This window comes from Pieris napi, chromosome 16 (assembly GCF_905475465.1).
Source record: "Pieris napi chromosome 16, ilPieNapi1.2, whole genome shotgun sequence".
NCBI classification, from domain to species: Eukaryota; Metazoa; Arthropoda; class Insecta; order Lepidoptera; family Pieridae; genus Pieris; species Pieris napi.
The window spans coordinates 3533103-3557548 of record NC_062249.1 but is presented as its reverse complement, the minus strand read 5'-3'; the positions used below and the strand labels follow the sequence as shown (position 1 = coordinate 3557548).

General features: G+C 33.3%; 1 protein-coding gene and 1 non-coding gene across 2 annotated transcripts; one reads left to right on the top strand and one right to left on the bottom strand.

The window, feature by feature from the left end:
* The first annotated feature begins 4956 nt into the window (after positions 1 to 4956).
* On the top strand, positions 4957 to 24081 carry LOC125057286. Its single transcript, XM_047660891.1, has 9 exons — positions 4957 to 5189; positions 16681 to 16711; positions 17422 to 17657; positions 19299 to 19435; positions 20336 to 20468; positions 20580 to 20725; positions 22010 to 22218; positions 22462 to 22694; positions 22945 to 24081. Exons 1-9 carry the CDS (start codon positions 5148 to 5150, stop codon positions 23092 to 23094), a joined length of 1317 nt encoding a protein of 438 aa, XP_047516847.1. The 5' UTR covers positions 4957 to 5147; the 3' UTR covers positions 23095 to 24081.
* On the bottom strand, positions 21045 to 21151 carry LOC125057609. Its single transcript, XR_007118232.1, has one exon. It is a non-coding gene; the product is annotated as a U6 spliceosomal RNA (small nuclear RNA).
* Positions 24082 to 24446: the final 365 nt, after the last annotated feature.

Below are 24446 nucleotides of genomic sequence, written 5' to 3'. Positions count from 1 at the left end.
GCGCTTAAATTTTAGGTTGAATACTTCATGTTATAAAAAGGTAAACGTAAAATAAGTTTATTTGTATGGTACTGGAATTACTGCATAAGTTTTGGAAATTCTACCTCCAGAAACATTATTACTGAATGACACAAATATTTAGTGAAATTTTTGATACATATTTGTGCGTTGTCGTTTCTATAGAAACGAAGACGCATGCAACGCGGCTGCTCCCGCAATTCGGTCCTAGCGATTTTATAATGATAGACTTTCTCAATTCTTTCGTTTACCGTATATTGAAAATCGGAAATCAATCAATAAGTAACTAAATCTATAATACTACTATTTTGGCGCTACAACTCTATATGGGCCACAGAATGTGTCCGTTTGATCTTTTTTTATTTTTTATAAATGATAATTCTGTTCTATGTATTTCTTTAAATATTAACTTACGATGTTTGCCTTCACCGGAGGCTCAATTGTTCAATGCGCACGCGCTAGCTGTAACGATATTATTTTTGTGTTGTTATTCTCAATAAATGGCCTATCCAACCCAAAAATATTGTTTCAAATAGAACCCGTAGTTCCTGACATAAACGCGTTCAACCAAAACAAAACAACAGCTTAAATTTACGGATATATATTATATAGTAGTATAACTACAATCACAATATTTAGTAAAATTGTGGAGCCCTAGAGACCTTACGAAACCCACTTTCGAAAACGATGCAATAGCCTACAATCCAGCCACAATAGTCTATGAAGTTAAGATTTATTTAAGTAACCCAGCATTTGCTTTACTACAAACATACTCGCGTTGCTTACTTGACATTGTTGGGTTTATATTCCAAAATACACACAAATTTATTTACGTAATATAACATTTATCAAAAAAAATTAACTATGGACTTTGCTCAAAATATTTTTTTATGTAAAATGTATTACAATTTTTTATTTATATTTTGAAGTATCTATATAAATATATATATGAATTTAAGCCCATTTTCACGCTCCAATCGCTGTTGCTATAATGTGTGAAAGTATTTAGATAAGTTTTGAGATACTATCGTAGAATATTATTAATATTATAAACATAAATAATTTAATTGCTTTGAATTATAATTATTCCATACTAGTTTAACATGACTGACTGTGTGTTTTTTGAAGTTATACTTCTTAGTTAGGGAAAAATGATGAGATTAAATTGTTTCTATTGTTAGTGTAGTTTTTTCTGCAAATGTAGAATAAGGCGAAAGATAAAATTTTTGAATTGATTCTTATCTTTTTACGCCAAAGAAGTATAACTTTTAACGCGTGTAGGTAGGTACATAATACACACACGTTTTTTTTTCAATTAATCCATCGTAATATTCCGCCTTTTTTGCAAATAAAGGATATATTACACGGGTCAACACGAATTTTGAGTCTGCGTTCGGTACTTCTGATTTTGATTACTTATGCCTAACTAATTAAAGAAAAAATATTTTTATCTATTAAAGTTTGCTTTTGTAGTTACTACAACGAAATTTATTTTTTATGAAAGAGCTCTATTTTTTAATTTCAATTATTACATGTAAAAGGAAAACAGTTTTGAATTCACATTTTTTTATTGACTTTAATTATACAAGACGGCATATATAAACCCACAAATACAAAAAATAATACAAATAAGACTTTAAAAATGAACAGACTTGGTATTTCTTCTGTGTAAGTTGGAACTTTTTCGTATGAGCCCCCAAATGTAGTCACCCATCATGTTTTCATTATATTGTCCTTGATAACGCTTTTCAAAGTTTATTACATCTTGGTGGAAACGTTCCCCTTGCTCTTCCGAATATGCACCTAAGTTGTCTTTAAAGTTATCCAAATGAGCATGTATCATGTGGACTTTCAATGACATTCTGCAACCCATAACTTTGAAGTTGTGAAGCATATCAGTAATAAGCTCCGTGTAATTCTCTGCCCTTCTGTTGCCAAGAAAGCCATTAATCACTGCTTTAAGGCTGAGCCACGCTTGTTTTTCGTGGGTACTGAGGAGCTGTAGGAATTGTTCACTGGCCATTATTTTCTTTATTTGTGGACCAATGAAAATACCAGCTTTAATTTTAGCCTCTGACAATTTCGGGAAAAATGATTTTAAATATTGAAAGGCCTCAGAGTCTTGACGCAGAGCCTTTACGAACTGCTTCATCAGACCTAATTTAATGTGCAATGGAGGCATTAAAATATGATCGGGCTTCACAATCGGTTCATTTTTGACATTATGTTGTCCTATTTGAAACTCGCTCCGTTGTGGCCATGAGTGCTGCTGGTAGTGAAGTGCATCGGCTCTACTGTCCCATAAACAAATGTAACACGGATATTTAGTGTACCTGCCTTGCATTCCCATCAGAAATCCAACCATTTTGAAATCTCCTATCACTGGCCAGGCGTACTCTTCATATTTTAAAACTTGTAGCAACATTTTAACGCTCTCGTAATTTTCTTTAAGCATTACAGAATGAGCAAGGGGAAGAGATGGAAATTTATTTCCATTGTGAAGCAGAACTGCCTTTAACAGTTTGTCACTCCCGCTACACACCTACAGCCCCCCCTGCCCCTCTCCTGTATCTTCTATGCAACGGCTCCTAAAAAAACTGCTAAAACACTATTATATTCGTTTTACATTGTGTAAAGGTACAAAAGCAAACTTTATTTATTATAAATAGAGTTTCTGCTTCTTTTTCGATGTATACAATCAGAAAATATTCACTAAATAACAGACTCAAAGAAAAATATTTTTTTTGTTGACTTGTGTTATTTATGATATAAATGTTGTCAAAGTTCCAAAAACTAGTAACAAGTAAACAAATATTTGATGCGCTCGTTTTACGGCATGTACTTCCAAAATGTAAACCAACTGCGTTGCGGTCACGACTAACATCGAAACAAATGACAGTTGACAGTTTCCATAGCAAATATATTTCGTATTAAAAATCGGAATATTGAATCAATTTTAGGCCCAATAATTATCTAGTGGCGCTAAAGAATGTGTCCGTTTCATCTTTTTTTATCTTTTATAGATAATTGATCATTCTGTGCTTGACACGTGTAAATTTTTAGATATTAAGACATGCCGGTTTCCTTACGATGTTTTCCTTCATCGTGGAGTCATGTGTTCATTGCGCACTAACTGTTACTATAAAATTATTTAAAACACTTAAAATAAAATATTTCTTTAACTAACAGATAGCTTAGTCCAAATAACATTATTTTAAGGAGCTTTTAATTTATGTAATAATAGTACAAATAAGATACACCATAGTAATCTAAAGACCAGTGTTAGCCTAGTGGCTTCAGCGTGCAACCCTCATCCCTTAGGTCTTAGATTCGATCCCCAGCAGTGCACCCATGGACTTGCTTTCTATGTGCGCATTTAACATTTGCTCGACCGGTGAAGGAAAACATCGTGAGGAAACCGGCTTGCCTATAAAGTCGAAGGCAGTCGTCAGGAGGTTGATCACCAACTTGCCTATTAGATAAACAAGAGATCATGAAACGGATAGAGAAATCTAAGGCCTAATTAATACTCAGAGTTAGATAAAGATGCAAAGTCGAGATTTAGAGTGAATTATTACTCCCATATGTTACAATCCAATTCAATTTTGACACACAAAAGATGCCGTTACCTTAAGACATAATGGGTCGGAAAACTTTAGTATTACATTCAACTAAATTCAATTTGTAACAACAAATACCAATTCAATCCAAACAGCTATTTTTATAGTGAAAAACTTTATAACATAAGAATACATTGATGACCTTATGAAGGAATACATTGTACTATTAATTAGTATAAGAAACGGTAGTACGGAAGGCATTGTGAGGAAAAAAGGGCCCAGTCACCGTCACGAATCGCTTGCTGCCTACCAATCGCATCAAACCTTATAAGATCTTATGATAATTGCCGCATTTAGTTAAATAACCGTTTGAATAAAACTCCATGCAAACTGAATTAAGATAACCAAAACAGAATTGTTTTTATTCGCTTTTATAAGTTTTTTTTTAAGACAATTTACACCAATTGACCTAGTCCCATGCTAAGCTGGTGAAGCTTGTGTTATGGGTACTAGGCAACGGATATACATACATACTATAGATATATAGACATATAAATACATATTTAAACACCCAAGACCTAAGCACAACACCAAATGCCCATCACATCGATGTTCGTCTCAGCCGGGGATCGAACCCGGGACCCATGGATTCGTAGTCAGGGGTACTAACCACTAGACCAATGAGTCGTCAGTGTGGTATAAGTGGTCATAAGTAGTAGGAATTTATTTAAATCACTGCAAAAAAATAAAAAATGAAGGCTCAATATGTCGATTTTAATTATAATCACACAACTGCGTTATAAACACTTTATGTTATTAGCAATTTTATTACGACTTATATTTCAATAAATTTTTGAATAGAAATGACATGACACATAATGACGGAGACTTTTTGGGTCACAGAGCAAGTGTATTTTAGGACAAACATAATTTTTGTGATTTATTTATATTTATATATAGGCCAGTCATTAGATATGCCCCTTAACACATACTTAAAACTACAGCTTAAGGCCTAAGTCCTTGTACAAAATGAATCACATACAAACAAACGGTTAAAATATTTAGGTAAGTGAATCAAAAGTTTATCATTCATCTCTATTTGATTGACTTTCTACTATAATTACGGATCAAATCGATAGTCAGTGAGTTCAAACCGATTGCGTATTGAGCTTATCACTCGATCGAGTCAAGTAGAATTTGAACGCGAATGTCACGGGACCGTAGCGATCCGCAACAAACGAACCTACTTCCCTCAAATCCTACGCCAATCAATAATGTAGATCATGAGATTGTTGAATAGCGAAGCGAATCAGTGGTCGTGTCGTGAGAACGGTAGGGTACAGGTGGTGATACCCCCCATCCATAACCGTTGGAGAGCGGCGCACTGAGCAGTCCCGGCATCGGACGTCGCAGGCGCATCACGCTTCCAAAGCTTCGGAGAGCTTATACGTGATAGTGCGTTTTGGTGATTGTTTTTTAACTGCTTTAGTTGTTTTTCGTGGTAGCAGGGTAATCGGGGCAGATAGTACTAACGGTTGGCTCCGCGCTCAAGTGTGGCAGACAGCAAGCATGACGAGCGCCGGAGGCTGCGCTCTCGTGCTTATCTTTTTGGTATGTACCATTTTTTTTTATTTTGCTCCGACAAGTGTTCTTTATTAATAAGCTTTTTTATTTTATTTTATCAGTGTTTGTAATGGCAATTGTGAAAATAAACTGAACTAAGCATACTAGATTCTCATTTACTGATTTTTCTGGTTTTAATATTTGTTTGTATATTTATATTAGCAAGCATATTTTAAATACGACTTAAGTATCTAGAAGTCTTAAGTCTTATTATACTGCCTCTGTATTTTAGTGATAACATATATAACCTGTGGTGGCACATATATAACCTGAAGAATCTGAGTTCAATTCCCGTTAAAACTTACCTACGTTACTAATAAATTTGACGATGACAGACATTTCTGTGTCAAAGTCAAATTTATAAGTCTCTGTCTAGACATGTTATGGAGTTGGACGTTGTCGTACACAGCATTTTATCTCACTAAAGAACTAAAAAATAAATACTTAATAAAGCCAAAAAGAACTAAATACTAACAATAAAGCCGAAAAAAACTAAACAAATAAATACTTAATAAAGCTGAAAAGAACTAAAGAAATAAATACTTAATAAAGCCAAAAAGAACTAAAGAAATAAATACTTAATAAAGCCAAAAAGAACTAAAAACTAAATACTAACAATAAAGCCGAAAAAAACTAAAGAAATAAATACTAACAATAATGCCGATAAGAACTAAAAAATAAATACAAATAATAAGGCGATAAAGCCTTAGATTACAATTTTCATAAAACCTTACATCTACTATCTTCATTACCTACTTACGAGGAATATCATTAATCTTACGGAAATGGAACATAAATGAGATTCGTTTGAGTTTAACCGCTAAGGGAAAGCTTAAATTAGCATACTTTATAGTGCAAATATTTCTCAGTTAAGCGCAAAAAATACCAAAATAATCTTTTGAATACATCAAGTAAAAGTTAAATTCAAAATAAACTAATTTCCTTTCATAGCAACGGTACTTTTTTGACCATCCTGCGTATCGTGCTTAATTACGTAATATAATTAACAAACTTATGGAAAAACTACGGAACTTAATTTCGAACATGAATGAAAAATTATTGCATTTAAATTTCTATTATTTTTGCCGTCCAATATAACACAAATGGGTGGACCATATTGGTTTTTTACTTCTTTTTATAAAACTATTATAAAGACGTTTATATTGAACTATAGTCATTGACACATATTAAGGTTTTACATATAATATGTTCTGTTCTTCTTTAAATCAGACATTAAAATTGTGAAAATAGCCGAATTTCCATTCTCCCATACTGACCTTTTTTCTTCTTCTTGTAGTGCCTCTCCACTACTGGAGGTTGGCAGTCAGCTCGTCATACTTCTTCTTATTCTTCGGCAAGCTCATCAGCTGTTCTACGCTGGCCACTCCCGTCCATTCTTTAATATTGCGGAACCACGACTTCCTCCTTCTACCAGCGCGTCTTTTCCCCTCGCCCTTGCCCATCATGATGACTTGAAGTTTTCGGTACCGTTCTTGTCGAAGCACATGTCCCAAGTAACTTATCTTCTTCTTTTTAAAAAGTGAGTTCTCGGGATCGTTTGGCGCGCCGTAGAACTTCTTCTAACTGACCTTTAGAGGTACATAATTAAATGGAAGTCTCTAAGTACAGCGGAAGTTTAAGCGTTAAAATAGACATTTTTCAACGTTTTTAATATTCTTTGATACTACGGTAAATCTTTTAGTTATCGTTAAATTATTGAACAACTGTAAAATGAGCATTGTGAACACGTGATTGAAAGCATTTAAGTTATTAGATTTCACGCTCCGTAAATTGCAACGAACGAAAAAGTCTATGTACGAAGCTTACTTGGAAGGTTTTCTATGCTAAAGTTATACTTCTAGGAGAGTAATGAATATTGTGCTAATTTGTTTTTAATTTTACAAAACTCCGTGAATGTATGAAGTGCTGTAGTGCGTGGTAATGTTTGAGAAATGGGTGGTAATTTTTGAACTAAGTTTTGACTTTTGGGCATTCAGTGCTTAACACACCGTACACTTTTGGGTTTAAGATGTCGGTTTTCACGTAATTTTTATTCCTTATTCAAACATGTTTATTAAATAGAAGTAAAACATCACTGTCCCACGAAATTATTTATTGACGACATTTTTGATTGAGAACTTTAAAAGTAATTTTAAAGCCTCTTTGGAAAGTAATTATTTTAAATTAAAGTTTTCCATTTATACTCATTGACAAGTTCTAACTAGTACTAAAATTTTAATTAGAAATCCAGGCCTATTCTTCTCTCCAACATACCATTTGTTTTCAAGCAACAATAACAGAGCGTAATTCTACAAAGAAAACTTACGAATTTTATGGACTCTCTCAGTATGTATTATGTATTTACTTTTATTTAGTTTCATACACAAAACAAGTGCTTAACAGTATTAGGAATATCCATAGCGTTAAATCACCTACATCATGAGCACACCCCACATACACACCCTCATTTCACACCATCACACAACACGAATTAGGTTTTATGTACTTAGTGTATTTAATAATTTGATAGATTTTGGCAAATGTTTGGGTTGCTCTATAGACGAAAAAGGCACAGAGCGCCCCACGCTTTTTCATAATAATACCAGTATTTTTTGTTCATTACCATTTTCAGCCTAAATTAGGAATTATTTTTCACTTTTTAGTTTGATGTGCTTTAAAAGCGTCTTTTTTAGTTTTTTTTTAACTATTATTTATTTTTTAGTTAAATTTCTTTCATTTATTTTTCGGATTATTGCATTGTCATCGATCTTTGGCAGGTGCGCAAAGTTTGAATTAAATCTGTCCGTTAAAAGTGGGTCAAAATCGAGTCCGAAGGAGTCGGTTACAAACATACATACATACATACAGGTGAAGCTAATATAAAGCGTGTAAAAATATGGATCTCATTGTTGTTAAATATGATTTCTAGCCATAATACAGTTATGAATAAAATTTTCTAATATATATATAAACAAGCTCTCGCTGAAGCATGACTCTATGAGGTTCCGGTTAGAAGTTTTCTCATCAAATGAATTATGGATTTTTTGCTTTAAATGACCGAGCGTCATTGAATCGGTCTTAATCGATTTATTCGTACTAAAGAGCATTCAGATATTAGAAATAGCGATCACTAATAATTGGTGTGAAATTCAGAAACGTCGCCATGAAGATTCAAGAAGATTATTCAATGTTATAGAAAACTACCGACAGAAATAAGACATTGACCCGTCTAATTGCAAATCTAAGCCAATCTCGAATCCACTAGAACATACTCCAAAATTTAAGTCGTATAGAGGTTTTACTACAAACACAAGCGGAGAAGATCTATGTATAGAGATAGGGAAAGTATATTGCGGAGCCACGACTTCCTCCTTCTGCCAGCGCGTCTTTTCCCCCCGACCTTGCCAATCATGATGACTTGAAGAAATAAAATAAATAATTAAAGTAAAGTACAAAATAACTGTATGTATTATACCTGCTGTTGTCACGTCCTCGATGATGAACTGTTATCAAATTTAGTATATTTCCTAGTTACCTGAGGGCGTCATATAAGATCTTGATCTAAAAATGATTTTTTTTTGTACTAATCCGAACGCTCCCATAGTTTCTTGTCTGTGGTCTATGATCTTCAATTTGTTCGCGCTAAGTCTCGCGTCTGAATTTCATCCTAAAGCACGGCGCCCTTATATGGAGTACAGCTTAGCCATTTCTTATCGTGATAGATTAAGCAATGAAATAAATTAATTTTACAGCCTAATAAGAATAAATAATGTCCCTTATATAATGTGTGATTATGGTATTTTTTTATGTTCAGCATTCTTCGTACATCAAAAAACATCGTATATTTTCGTTTACGAAGTAACAAAAGAAAAACTAAATTTCTTGGATCAGCCGCTCCCTACATACCCTTGGCGACTGTACCTGTTTCGTTTTACAATAGTTTAGCTAAATTGTGAGGTAATACACTACTTTTAACACAGAAGAATTATACTTTATCAATTGAGTATTTGTTTCACAGTAGAGATAAGGTAGATGAGATAATATAAATGTAAAATCCAGATACAAAATAAAAAGTGGAGATATAATGTGTGCTAACGAATACTAGATTGATGAAGCATGCAATGACGAAATGCATCACTGTTACGGCTATGATTGCGTTTTAATTAATTTTTTATAAGGATTACATTATCTTAGATTACGAAGAAGAGTTCGCTTGGTAACGTAAGGCCAGCTACAGCTACGCTTTATCTCTTATATGAGTCGAGAGCATTAAGTATGTATCAGACTACGGGTTCGATCCCTGGCCGACAATCATGGTAAACATAGATTTTACAAAAAATTAAACAATAAAAATTACTAGCAAAACAGCGGATTAGGTATGAGATAGGCACTTAACAATGTTTTTTTTTTTAAATTGATCAGCCCACTACCGAATATGTCAAACTATATATCACTACTATAGGATTAGTAGTGTTTATTCCGTTATCGCGAATGATACCATTTAAGGGTAATTGAAAGAATTGTAATGGTGTATAGTTTTCGAAGAATAAATAAAAAATATTTATTTTTTTATATATATTTAATCAGTGGCGCTACAACCTCTTTAGGTCTCGGCCTCAGATTTCTGAATCTGTTTCATGATAATTTTTTCAATCTAGGCAAGTAGGTGATCAGCCTCCAGTGCCTGACACACGCCGTCGACCTTTGGGTCTAAGACATGTCGGTTTCCTCACGATGTTTTCTTTCACCGTTCGAGCAAATGTTAAATGCGCAAATAGTAAGAAATTCCATTGGTGCACAGCCGGGGATCGAACCTACGACCTCAGCTATGAGAGCCGCACACTGAAGCAACTACTTTTCGAAGAAGGCCAACACTGCTTTTCGAAGAATATTTTCATAAAACTTAGATATTTCCAATACGGACAAATCATTCCACAGTAAAGAATGCAACGTAAATCTAATCGAAAAGCAATAATGTAAAGCACAGCTTAATAATGGTATTATTGTGGAGGCGTGTGGAATGCGTAAGCGCACGCGCCGTCAATACACTTGTGGTAATGACGCTGCGAAAAAACACAACTGTTCTTCAACTGCCCATCATATTTACATCGTCTCATTATTAACGGTACAACCAATACATTCTAAGGTAAATTCCATAGGGTTATAAAATTCGTATCGGAATGGTTCTAATTGAATAATTGTTCTACTATACGGTTCAAGAATACACAAGGGATTTGTTCCCTATTATTCCCTTAAGTGCTTTGTTGAGTTTTTAAGGGATAAAACTTTTTACTGATTTTAGCAATTTTTAAAATCAAATAATAATAAATCGTTTATTTGCAAAGGAAGTGGTACATTTAGATCGATTAATTATAAAAATCCGCACAATCAGCCATATAAAAATAGGCATGCAAATGTCATATTAATTTTCATAATGTCATATAATAAGAACATTAACATAATGTCTTAATAATAAGTTGCATACATTGCATACATTGGCAATGTATAATGATAAATTTTGTGTCATAGATACCAATAGGTATACAAAAAAGTTTTTTATTACAAAGGGTAGATATTATTACCTACCTGCTTTCTTAAAAAGACAGATAGCTGTTTCGCTATCATATTTTATAGAGATGACAGCCAAGAATTTGGCTAGACCCCTTGCTTCTATTGAGCAAGCATTAGATTATAAGACCTTGGAAGAAATTCCAAATAATATTTATTTAAATTAGATAATAGGACAACAGAGCACCACTCTTGCAATAATAAGGTAAGTATATTATGTGATAAAATTCATTCCCAAAAAATTATTGTGGTTCATCAAAATATACAGGGGATGAAAAATAAAGAATTAGAAATTGAACTATTCTTGAATAGTCAAAAAATAGACTTTTTGTGCATAACAGAGCACTGGCTAAAAAAATATGAAGTTTTGTTTAATTTTTGTAACCACAGGGTTGGTAGTGTGTTTTGCAGAGAAAATGCAATTCATGGTGGCTCATTAATCCTAATAAGTAAAAAACTTAAATGCAAAGAAAGAAAGGATATTATCAGCCTCTCTGTAGAACTAACTATTGAAATCTCCTGTGTGGAACTGGAGCAATTCATTGTTGTATGTCTATATTGTCCTCCATCAGCTGTCTATAATAATGTTGAAAATGTATTAGAGGAGATATTGTGTAAATTAGTAAAGTGTAATAAAGGGCTAATTGTGTGTGGGGACTTTAATGTCAATTTACTTTGTCATTCTAATTCAAGTGTACGCATACTTAGTCTTTTTCGTTCATACAATTTAATAAATCAATTTCATTCACCCACAAGAATAACAGCTAGCACCGCAACTTGTATAGATAACATATATAGTGACATAGCCCCTTTGAATGTTTGTATTTTCAATAGATTTAAATCTGATCACACTGGTCAATGGTTTGAATTCCAATTAAGGAAACAAAAAACATGTAAAAAGAAGAAAATTGTGATAACTCCTATTACAAATGACCGTTTGGACAGATTTAGAGAAGCATTGGTCTATAGAATGCCATTTCTGTGTGGCAACTCATCCCCTAATAATTTATACAATACTTTTTTTGGATCATTTATTGATGAATTCAAGAAAGTATTTACTCAAAAGACTTTATTGGTCTCTGAGAAAACAATTTTCTGTGACTGGGCAAATGAGGAGTTACACAGGAAAAGGTTAAAATTATATGAAATCTATGACGAAATGCAATATAACACTAGTGTGGAATTTAGGGAATATGTTAGGTTGTATTCAAATAATTTCAAAAAAGATTGCAAAACTGCAAAGTCTCAATATTTAAGTTCAAAAATAAAAAATAGCATGGATAAAGTAAAAGCTACCTGGAAAATAATAAATGAAGAATCAGGTAAAACGTCTGACAAACGAACTGATTATATGTTAAAAGTTAAAGGGAAGTTAATAAAATCTGACCCAGAGGTAGCTTCTTCTTTTGAAGAGTTCTTTACAAATGTACCACTAAATACGACCAAGTCCCTAGATTCTTCACCTGCTGCTGCGATCTCATTGCTAGAAAAATGTGTACCTGAATGTAATATTAAATTTCAGTTTAAACATATAACTTGTAATGATATCGTTAAAACTTTTAAGCTTATTAATTTAAAAAAAAGTAAAGATATATGGGGTATGTCAACAGTCATTTTAAATTCCGTTATTAATGTAATAAGCTCTGAATTGTCTATAATTTTTAACAGCTGTATCGATTGTGGAGTCTTTCCGGACGAAATGAAATTAAGTAAGATTACACCGTTGTTCAAGGCAGGTAGTGAGTCTGATCCGTCAAACTTCAGACCTGTTTCCGTGCTCCCTGCGTTGAGCAAAGTTTTTGAAAAGATAATGCTAGACCAGCTTTCTTTACATTTTAATAAAAATAAACTCTTACATAATAAACAGTATGGTTTCACTAAGGGTCGCTCCACAATCGATGCCGGTGTGAAGTTGATTTCGGACATATTTAACGCCTGGGAAGAATCATATGATGGAGTCGGCGTCTTTTGTGACCTGTCAAAGGCCTTTGACTGTGTTCATCCTGATATACTCGTTGGAAAGCTTCAACACTATGGCGTTGATGGCAAAGCTTCCAGCCTGATGAATTCATATTTAAAGGGAAGGATCCAAAGAGTTCATGTCAATGGAGTCACCTCTCCGGGTTCGCAGGTATCAATGGGCGTCCCCCAAGGATCGATTCTCGGGCCTTTCTTATTTCTGATTTACATAAATGACCTCCCATTCTTTGTCAACGAAGTTCATGAGATGGTATTGTTTGCTGATGACACTTCACTTCTATTTAAAGTGAATAGGAATAACGTATTATTGGACGATGTAAACAATTCTATCTCTCGTATAGTTAACTGGTTTAATGTAAATAACTTATTGCTTAATGAGAATAAAACAAAATGTATTAGATTTACAACTACTAGCGTAAAGCGAGATATTGGTAACCTGAAAATTAAGGACAGTGAACTAAACTTTGTTGACAAAACTGTTTTTCTAGGCATAACAATAGATAGTAAACTCCAATGGGGCCCACACATAGAGACTCTTTCGAATAGGCTGAGCTCTGCAGCATATGCAGTAAAGAAAATCCGACAGTTTACTGATGAGGACACGGCTAAAATTGTGTATCATAGCTACTTTCATAGCGTTATGTCGTACGGCATTTTATTGTGGGGTGCTGCTGCAGAGGTTCAATCCATATTTGTGCTGCAGAAGCGGGCTGTTCGGGGTATTTGTTGTGTTTCTCCGAGGGAGTCGGTACGGAATAAGTTTAAGGAATTAAATATTATGACACTATCTGGTCAATATATTCTTGAAGCCTTGTTGTATGTCCAAAAAAATATAAACGATTTTAAAACAAATGGTGACTTTCACCAGTATAATACGCGAAATAGAACTAATTTGAGTGTACGACCAACCAGGCTCCAAAAGATAAACCACTCCTTATATGGAAATTGTATTCGTTTTTACAACAAACTCCCAAGCGCAATTAGAGAATTATCACTAAATAAATTCAAAGTCCTCGTTAAACGAAAATTAATCAACAAAGCTTTTTATAAATTTGAGGACTACTTAAATGATCCTAATCCTTGGGATTGAATTGCTCCAGTTCAAACAATTTGTATGACAATACTTGGCGATTAAAAAGAGTGGCGGAAAGTTTCTTGCCAGTTCTTCTTACCCGCTCTACGCCCTTGACTTGCGAACTGGTAGTAAATGTAAATTTACGATTAATTTAACTTGACTATTCAAAAGTGTACTTGGTTACCTACTTGAATAAAGATATTTTGAGTTTGAGTTTGAGTTTGAGTTATTTAAAATTGTTATCAAACTTATGGTCTAAATACTCGCCCACGCTATAAAGGCAACTTGCCTTTAAAAAAATAATCACCTTCCCCTTGAAAGCATTACACGGCAGTGATCTATAACTTTTAGTAAGGTGATTAAATAGTTTGATGGATATGTCGTAAATTTTTTTTAAATACAGCAACAAACATACAAAGCTTATTAAACATACAATGACACTCGGTACCATCTGAGATTTGCCTTTAGCTTTACGTTGCCGTTATTAAAAAAAATAGCTCATTCGTATTTATGTAATCTATTATTTTTCTTTAAACCTTCATTAAGTTTAATCATATGTTATTGGACGAATTAACCTTAAACGATAGTAAACACTTATTAATACATAAATTTTCACAGATTAAACAATTTTACGATGATAATAAAAACATAATTAAGCCGTAATCGTGGCAATTAAGTGACAACTGAGACTATGTCTGGGAAAATGTTAAACCAACGTGAGAATAACTGTATAAAAACTCGGAAGTGATACTGCTGTCTTTAAGTAAATAATGACTTTGTTGTAAGAAAACTCACGACATCTATGACAGATTAGAATTACCCATTTTAATGGGACTTTTCTTCGTACAAAATTAAAGCTTTAGCTCAAACGTAACAGATTAAAACTTAATCAGTGGCGCTATAACCTTTTAAGGTCTGGGCCTCAGATTTCTGTACCTGTTTCATGATCATTTGTCAATCTAATCGGCAAGTAGGTAATTACCCTCCTGTGCCTGACACACGCCGTCGACTATTTGGGTCTAAGGCAAGCCGGTTTCCTCACGATGTTTTCCTTCACCTTTCGAGCGAATATTAAATGTGCACATAGACAGAAAGTCCATTGGTGAACAGCCGGGGTCGAACCTACGACCTCAGGGATGAGCGTAACAAATACTTGACTTAGACTGAAGCTAATTTTGTATATACCTACCCTACCTACCTACCTAAACTTAATTCGTTATCGGCTTACCGTTTCCATCAACTCTAGAGCGATTACGATAGAACAATTCCGCTGTCTCAGCGATTAGTTGATCTCGATTGGTAACAAATCGATTTTTGATGATTACACTGTAACTGTATCGCACCGTACCGCGAACGTTCTTAAAAGGAACTAGACTGTATCTGTGGAAAACTAAAATATTGACATTATATGGCTAATATTGCGTATAAATAAACGTTGCTGTTTAATACAACTAGGCAAAGGCAGTAAATTGATAATTATTATTATTGTTAGATGAATATAGGTGGCAAGATATAGGTATAAAAACATATATATACATAAAAACAGTCTTTCGATCAATGGGTGAGATTCAGAAACAAGTCTTAGGGCGAAGTTTGACTCGCGTACGTCAAAAATGTATTGGATTTTGACATTTCGACTCTCAACCTTTGAATCCTACAAGAACACAGGCAGGGAGATCTATTCTCATTACTAATCTTGCCAACTTAGGTATGAATATAATATGGTTCTTACCTTATTTTTTCGTAAAAAGTAGAAAATTAATTAAGGTAATGGGAATTAATATAAGTTTCCTTGCAAATTCTTTTAAATAATTAGATGGAAATACCACGAATATTAGCTTTTCTTAAAATCTCGATAAATTGATCAAAAATTCCTATGAAATACGATTTTACATTACTGAATAAAGTATAAACTCACAAAAACAAATAAGCGTGCCCGAATAAATAATTTTTTGCCTAAATTTAAATATTTGCCCTGCAAAATTTAATCTCTAATCAATTTACTAGCCTTGATTGTTGACCTCTTCACGCTTTATAAGCAGAGTAACACAGTTTTAGGAATAACCGTTTGTTCGTCTGAAAATTTGCATAACACTTAATCACAACTTAACAGGAATCAGAGCTGAATTAAAAAAAAAACAAGTTTAAAATAGACTTAACATACAACAGTAAAATGTACTAATCTACATACGTATAATTTGTATTTACAAATTTTTTAACCTACAAATAACAAAAAGAAAATTAAAACAAGTTCAAAAACTTTTGGTCCCTGTGGCAGTGTACCTTTAACGCTGGCAGCGTTTCCCTGCTGTAAAATTAAGACTGTTTTTAAACGAAATATAATGTGTGTATTTATGTAATTTAAGAATCATAATTGACACTTGACATTTGTTTACATGACACGGTACGTCATAGGGATGCGACGCCATCTTACCTAGAGAAGCGTTTTGGCGGGATCTGGAAACGATTGTTTAATTTTGAAATTTTAAATCCGAGCCTAAACAGAATCAAAGATAACAATTTGTATAAATAAGTTCTATAGTCTAATAAACAATCTGAAATGGTTTAAAATTTTGTCCATGGTTTTTACTATCGTGCCTATTAATAATAAACACACTACAATATTTCATTTGTACGTGATAGCTTAGTGCGTGTTTGTTCATGGCCCAATTTTTATTACTTAATCTATTGGATATTTAACAAGCGTGAATTTAATGGTGTTTATTAATTAAACCATATACTACGTTAACGATAGATAAAATCTTAGTAATGCTAAATGCTAATCAATTAAAGAGGTATTACGGTAAACAATGTGTTTCTTCACTTCCTTTAATATTTGAATGGGCTTTGTTTCAGATTGGGAGTGCATCTGGTCAGGACTATGATGGTAAGGTTAAACATTTACTATATGTACTTATCGGCTTATTATCGCATATAGCTTTGGTACTGGGTTGGAATGTCAGCTAAAAAGTTGTTTCGGATGGTATAGAAAACATATTTGAAAGGATATGTTGTGTTCATTTCATTCAACATGTATGGAAGAAAAGTATGTGATCAACCAAAATTCCTAACGATCCAAAGCTGTAGGCCGGGAATTACGGTAAATTAATTTATTCATATAGATTTTGTTAAAATTAAATTATTTTTAATTTTAACAAAATCTATATGAATAAAAATGAATAGCAAAATATGTTCCTAAGCTCAAAACTCGAGGACGGCCAAACCAATTCGAGTATTTTTTTTATTTATTCCTTGACTCCGAGGTTTGTAATGGAGAGAAATATATAAAAATTAAAAAAAATATATAAAGTTGTATTTAGTACTTAGGTTTTTAGTCCGGAAAAGCGAACAGTCTCTATAGGGTAGAATAGCAAAATGTTCCAATGATGGTATGTCGCTACTAAAATAGTAGGTAAGTAACATAGTAACAAGTAACATACTAATAAGGAAATTTTGTAAAAAAAAATCTACTTTTAGAATTGTTTAGGATTTATAATTAATAGCAGTCCTTAACACAGTTTCAATCAGAACACGTGGTTGTCTACTTCCAAGAACCTTCGCGGGATTATTAACAATAATTTAATCAATTATTTACAGTAACAGATATACAGTGCACATTCGCAAGTACCGGCTCAGGGATCCGTGACTCGGTCACAGCCTTACTTCGGAAGCCCGAGGGGTTCCGCGGAGCACCCTTGTTCGCTGACGATAGAGCTACAGACCCCGTGGCTGACCCCATGTGCCAGATTCGTCCTGAACCGGAGGACCCCACAGGATTACTCTATAGATTACGGATCGCCGACTTTACAAAATGTGGAGTGCTAAAACGGAATGTAAGTATTTTACTTTTAAGCAATATTTTTAAATCAAGAAACTCACGTGATTTCTCATATAAAATTTCCAATATTTGTATTAAATATTATGTCACTAAGGAAGACAAATATCTAATATAATCACGATATTGTATCGCAATACAGCGAGGAAAAGCATTAAATCTACATTGCCACAGGGACCAACCTTTTTTAATTTATTAAGTTTAGTTAGTACTATTTAATTTAAGAATATCATAAAAACTGTAGTATGTTGAAAAAATTATATATATATATACAAAATATAATTATGGAAGTGTCCTTAAATTGTTTCATAAAAAAATCTTTATACTTATAGGAAACTGCACTATGCAAAAATTTAACGCTTTTAACGCTTTTTCTCTTTCATCTTTAACCACTTAAAAACAATATTTTCATTATCGATTCATCAAGCATAGACAATGTGTGGGTAATAAAATAAAATGTAAATAATTACTTTTGACGTAACCACCAAATAACAAAATCAAAGACCTCCAGATAGTGCTTACGTATATACTTATACTTAAACGGCCCCTAATTGCCCATCAAAACAAGCCTCAACTTGCAACTGAATATTTGAGGGTGACCGAAGAAGATTCCCTTTCAAATACATTGTAAGTACACGTTTCGCTGACTGCACGTTGTAACGAGCCAAGTTTAGGCTACACCCCCCATTGTCAAATGTCTCGTCTCATGTTGTGTCATAATGAGGAATTCCGTTAAAATAACAGTATACAGTGGCCTACAGATGGTGTATTATTAACGCAATGTAGACCGGTAACAGAATCGAGGTGAAAACAGTGCAACTAAACACTGTAATATCGCATAATCGTTTAGCTTACCTCAGTTTTGCCGACATAAATATTGACTGTCACCGTTGTGTCAGTCAGTACTGAGGGGACAGTTCTGCTTATTTCTTGGATCACTTATTATTATTATGTAGACAAACACAATAGCAGCTTAATAAGCTGATGCGTGCATTATGCGGATTTGGAGAAAGTATCGAACCTATTTTAAAAGAGTTCAAGAGAGTGCACTAATTACACTTTCCGGAAGCCTATTCCAGTCAGACACGACTCGGTTTGGGAGGAAGTTCTTTAGGACAATTAAGTTATATTGAGTAGACTTCATTTTTTAAGAAGTAATGTGTTTTCACTTAAAATATAAAGCTTCTCAATTCCTGGAACATTATAGTGGCCAGTAAGGATTTTATAGGTTTAAATTTTATGACTTCTTGCTTTCGGACGCTCATTATAAGGTTTGTTCCTAAGTGCTCTGACACTTAAAACTCTTTTAAGCATATTAATATCTTTTAGGAAATAGGGAACCAATACCACCTATTTATCGAAACCAACCAGAACTCCGATTTACATATTATATTCCAATTAAGCTCTGTGCTGCCAAAGTCTTTGAGAGTAATGAAGAGTATACGATGCAAAACAGAAAAAGTTTCGCTAAAGTTTTTAACAAAAAAAATCAGAGTGGCATTCGAGAGGATTTGAGACTAAAATAGAATTAAATTGATTAAAATTCATTTCAAACAGAAAACAACAAAGAGATAGAAATGTGTTCCATGTCCAAGTGCTCTATTCCAGGTTATGATGTTACTCCATTTTACTATTTCAGGGCTTTGTTCACGTCCGTGTATGGTTCCCTCAATTCCCCGGCGTAGTGATGCAGTCAGATCAAGAGCTGATCATCATGTGCAAGCCGCCAGAGCCAACCATCATAGAGAACAAGGCTGCAGGTTTTGCCGGTAGTTTGTAAGTAGTGTACGATATGAATCGAATGCTCTTTAGAATCATCACAATGAGTAAATTTTTAGGGTTCATCGCTTAATATTAACATACATAAAAATATAATAGATTGATAGAGAATCGTTTTCAAAGACATTAGAAGAACAATCAAAGGGGCTGTCCATTAATCACGTGAAGTTTTTTTAACATTTTTTAAACCCTACATGGTGATACGTGGTGAAGATTGAGACTACCCCCCCCACCCCCACCAAAAATCACGTGTAATTTTTAGTACCTACAAAGAATCTTAATTTTTTATAATATTATTTTTAAGTACCGGTATAAAGTATAAGATAATCCTATTCTATAAAATTAAGGACGATGATAAAAATGTCTAGAGACAGAAAGGTTGCAGGTTATTTTTGACTGGCATAAAAATAATATTAAAGGAATGGTGTAATCATGCGAAAAACATATATTGTATTAGTACATGAACATATTTAATGTACATTGCCACAGATTAGCAAGACTTTCTTCAATACCAACAACTGGATAAGCATTTTGTAAGTCAGTTGTTGGTACTGTACTTTGTTGAAAATCAACGTCGGTTTCATCAAGCCACTCGGCGTCATAACGCGCAGAGAATCTCTCTCGATCTACTGATCGATCGTTTTTCTAAGCCGCTTTTCGGTTTAGAAATCACGCGTTTGAGGAAAATATAAGTACACGTGATATTTCGTGATTTTTGCCGAACCCCTCCTCCCCCTTTCGAACCTCACGTGATTAAAGGACAGCCCCAAAGGGGTAAAGCTAAATTGTTTACGTAAGGAAATACGGTCACCAACTAAAACTACACATAGCCAGACTTATATAAGTCTGAACTGTTGATCAGGAATAAAACTGTAACATGTATTTTGTTTATTTTAGTCCGCACGGTGCCCGCGTATCAGGGGTGGTTGAAGAGACTCCTGGCCGGCTGGAGTATGAAGTAGCGTTGTACAAAGAGGCACCACCTCTGTCCCGACACTCCAATCACTCAGTAGACATGCCTGTTGACCAGGTAAATTAATAAACCTCCATTAATTTTACATTAATTTCATATAGACAATATTTGTTAGCATTATATTTAATATTAGTCTATCATATCGATTTATAAATGACCTATTTCCAGGCAGTACCGATTGGTACAAAGCTCCAACTGCGCGCGCGCATTAACCCTGATTCTGCATGGAGGCACATAAAGCTATTGGAAGTCGCCGTGTCCCCAGACCCAGATCGACCTCACGCTGCTGGCGCTGTCTTGTTGGTTAAGGATGGGTAAGGAATTTTATTAATAAAGAATTGAATATAAACAGGAAAAATGTATTTTTTAATAGAGCAATCACAAAATATGAGCTATAATAAATGTATGCCGTACTTAGTCCACTTATAAACGTTTACTAGATAAAGGTCTAATATCTGTTAGTACCAATTAATTTGAACAATTAGTTAAGAGCAATTAGGTATCCTCGTATATGCAGTTTAAGTATCATAAGTATATAAAGAGTTATATTATAAAGAAACATTTATTTCTGGTACTTATACGATATTATATTGATAGTCAGCTGTTAATTTTCTTTTGAAACTAAACTCTCAAAAAAATGTGGAACGCTTCACGATTTTGCGTGTCATCCTTGCGCAGGGGCCATGCTAATCTTCTCTGTATCGTTCCAATTTTAGTATATGTACTGCCGAAGCGAGTACACTTGTAATAGAAGTTGTGTTGTATATATACTTAACACGTACAAAAACTTCGTTAGCGCGTTTCAGACATGTGAATTGCCTAGGTTTTAAATGTAGAAAAATTCATTTTTTTATTTTATGTGGTATTTACACACACTTTGAATAGATAGAAAATTTAAGAATTGTTGATTTTAATAGATGTTTACCTATTTTTTTACGAACTTTAGTTTTTGACTTAATACAGCGCCATCTACAAGAAGTCAATGGCACTATTACAATATTGTAACCGCCATTTTGCCAAGCATGCTTTAAATATAACGTGTAACCCTAAAAGGAAAAAAAACACGAACGACGATACCTATAAATTTTTTTAGATGGTTGGTAATTACAATTTGCAAATATTTTTTATTTTGTAATAATAAATGAATATTGCTCTATTAACAACAGTGAACAGACCAGTTGTTTTATTGGTTCTGACTGGTACTCACGCCATCTACTTGAGTAAGAATAAAATAGTTTATACGTTTTTTCTATATTCAATAAAATTTTATAAATAGATTTATTTCTATTTTAATTTTATGAAAAAGTACATCTCGTCAATTAGTTTTGAGAAATAGATTAAAGATAATACTTTTTATTTTCAATGTGAATATGAACGCTAAATAATGTAATAAGATTTATCGTAAAAAAATTTCTTTTTTCGATAAATAGTACAGTACCTAATCGAATTTTTTGTATGAAGGTTTTTTCATTCTATGTAAGTACATAGAATGGCACATGAGTCTGATGCTGGAAAAACCAAGTTTGATTCTTAGTTGTTAAATTGTTTTGGTCGGGAAATTAGTACGAATATCTTTTGACGAGCTTTTTAATCCTTAGATGTCGCAACCGAGACTTCGCGTCAATCATCCCCCACCAGCCAGCGCGTTACAGAGAGAGGCATAACGAGGTCTTTTTGGATTTCGAGTCTTTTCTCCTAGCGTCAATGAAAGAACGGTCTACTCTATGGATACACTCCCAGATCAAGGCTTGCATGGAGCCCGCTGACTGTCAACCGGACTACTGTCTCGATTTGTATGAAACTTCAGGTAAGGGCCTATTCACTATAGCAAGATTATTTCATACTTATAACTCAAATAATAATATAAATTATTCATATAGTCTCTTTATTTTAATTATTGATTAATTAATGCTTAATGTACATTTACTGCCAGTTTTCAAATCAATAAAATTTAGAACTGGGATAAAAATTTATTGTTACTACATAAATTTGGAAATCTGCAAGATTATTTGATTATTAAACAACTTATTAGTAATTATATTTTTTTTAGGACATGGTCGTCGCAAAAGATCGCTAGCGGGTACGGTGGAACACAATATAACCAGCGCCTCTCTGGTGGCTGACAATGGAAGTACACCGTTCACTCGCTTCAAAGAGAATCTTGAGTATTCAGTAATTATGCCGGGAGAACTCTTTCATAGAACACCCATAGAGGCAACCTGTGCGACATCTATGATGATATCTGTGGCACTAGGCACTCTGCTGTTTATGTCCGCATTGCTGGTAAGACTTTTTATAACTATTTGGAGTTTAAAATTACATAAAATATTAAATCTCTTATTAATTGCTCTCAAATGATAGTTTCTGCATAAAATCATTTATATGACCAACGCTAACACCCATAAATGTGTTCTGTGTACCCCATTGTTACGATATTTCATAGACTATACTATTTTGATGCTTTTTGTAACTTCAACGTATTTGTTAATTGAATTTTTATAATATTCTATAAATAAAGAGTAATGTCTTACAGATGTGCTACCTCGCAACAAAATTAAATTCAACAATGATGAAAAACAGCAGCCTACCTACTAGAGGAAAAGGCTTCGAGCAAATTTTACGAGAATTGGCTCACCATTCAATCCCCGACACGGGATATACGGGACGGCCTACCGTGCAATAATAGAATAAAATGAGTGTACCTATACCTCGTGATACTTGCTACAGAATGTTACTTTATAAGGATCAAATCCAAATACGTAGCTTAGAGAAAACTAAATAAAACCCTTATTATCAAAAACAAAATTAACCTCAAAGTCCTTTTTAACTAAAGACATTGGGCAGTTTAAATGACATTTTGTTTACTCTATAATCAAAGACAATTAAAGTAAATTGTCTTTGTTAGAATGAAGAAACTGAGGCTTTAGTTAAATTGTGAACTAATTAGTTTTGATGAATAAGTCAAGCTGTCAGCTTATCTTCTAAAGTGAAACAACTGACATTGTGTTATAATTCGCCAATATACATAAATTCATTAATTTATACTTACATATTTTATAGAAATTAAATAAAAATTTGGTTTTAAAAGCATTATAACACACACGTAATTTTTTTCAAATATTTAAAGTTTAATACTTTGTAAAAGGCGTTAAAAGAGCTATTATTATTATTGCCCAAAAATGAGTTTAAATATAGCCCAACAGTATTACTTATTCTTAATTATTAATAACATATTGTGACCTAAAATACAACAAATCGCATTGTTGTAATCTCTCTGAGACTACAATTTGATATTTAAATTTATTATATAAACACAACTCGTTGCAATTTGTAGAAGAAATATAGTAGAATTCAAGCAATGTGCTTGGAACATTTATATTAAGTAAGTAATGTCTTAAGATTGGTAGTATAAAAACTTACTTTATTTTGTTTAAGTATTTATTTAAATTTAAATAAGTTTATCTTATTCTTATGACTGAAAAATCAGAAGCGACCATTTGGATCAAATAATTTTTTTCAGTCATGACAATGTTTTACGTTTTTGGAACGATTTATAGATTTAGCTGTAGGTAGGCAATGACGCCACATAGTTCATTATAAAATAATTGTATTTAGTTTAAAATACTAATAAAACTCATAAAATTATAATAAATTATTATAAAAACATTAACACATTTTTAATTCCGACATTTAGTTTTTCTTGTAATTAACTATCTATTACCACCATGCATGAAAACACAATATAAAATCTGACTACTCTATGCAGTTAATTTGAAAAAACAAATTTTACACAGGCACCCTTGATCTGGGAATTTTCCCACTCTAAAATGTCGCTAGAGAAACCGGTAGATAATAATGTAATAATAACAATTTCGTCAACTTTTAGGTCAAGTTAGGGTAAGATTCAGAAACGACTCCGACTCCCATGGGTCAAACTGTACCTATTGAGTATTAACATATGAAAACCGTAATCATAGTTCACGCTAAGTAAGTCTTATTTCTGAATCCTACCTATGTTCATGCCTCATAATTCAA

Excerpts from the sequence above, each read along its gene's own strand:
- LOC125057286 (XM_047660891.1), top strand. The coding sequence starts at position 5,148 with ATGACGAGCGCCGGAGGCTGCGCTCTCGTGCTTATCTTTTTG. Across the intron at positions 20,726-22,009 it reads GTCTTGTTGGTTAAGGATGG|ATGTCGCAACCGAGACTTCG; the intron begins GTAAGGAATTTT and ends TTTAATCCTTAG. Across the intron at positions 22,219-22,461 it reads CGATTTGTATGAAACTTCAG|GACATGGTCGTCGCAAAAGA; the intron begins GTAAGGGCCTAT and ends TATTTTTTTTAG.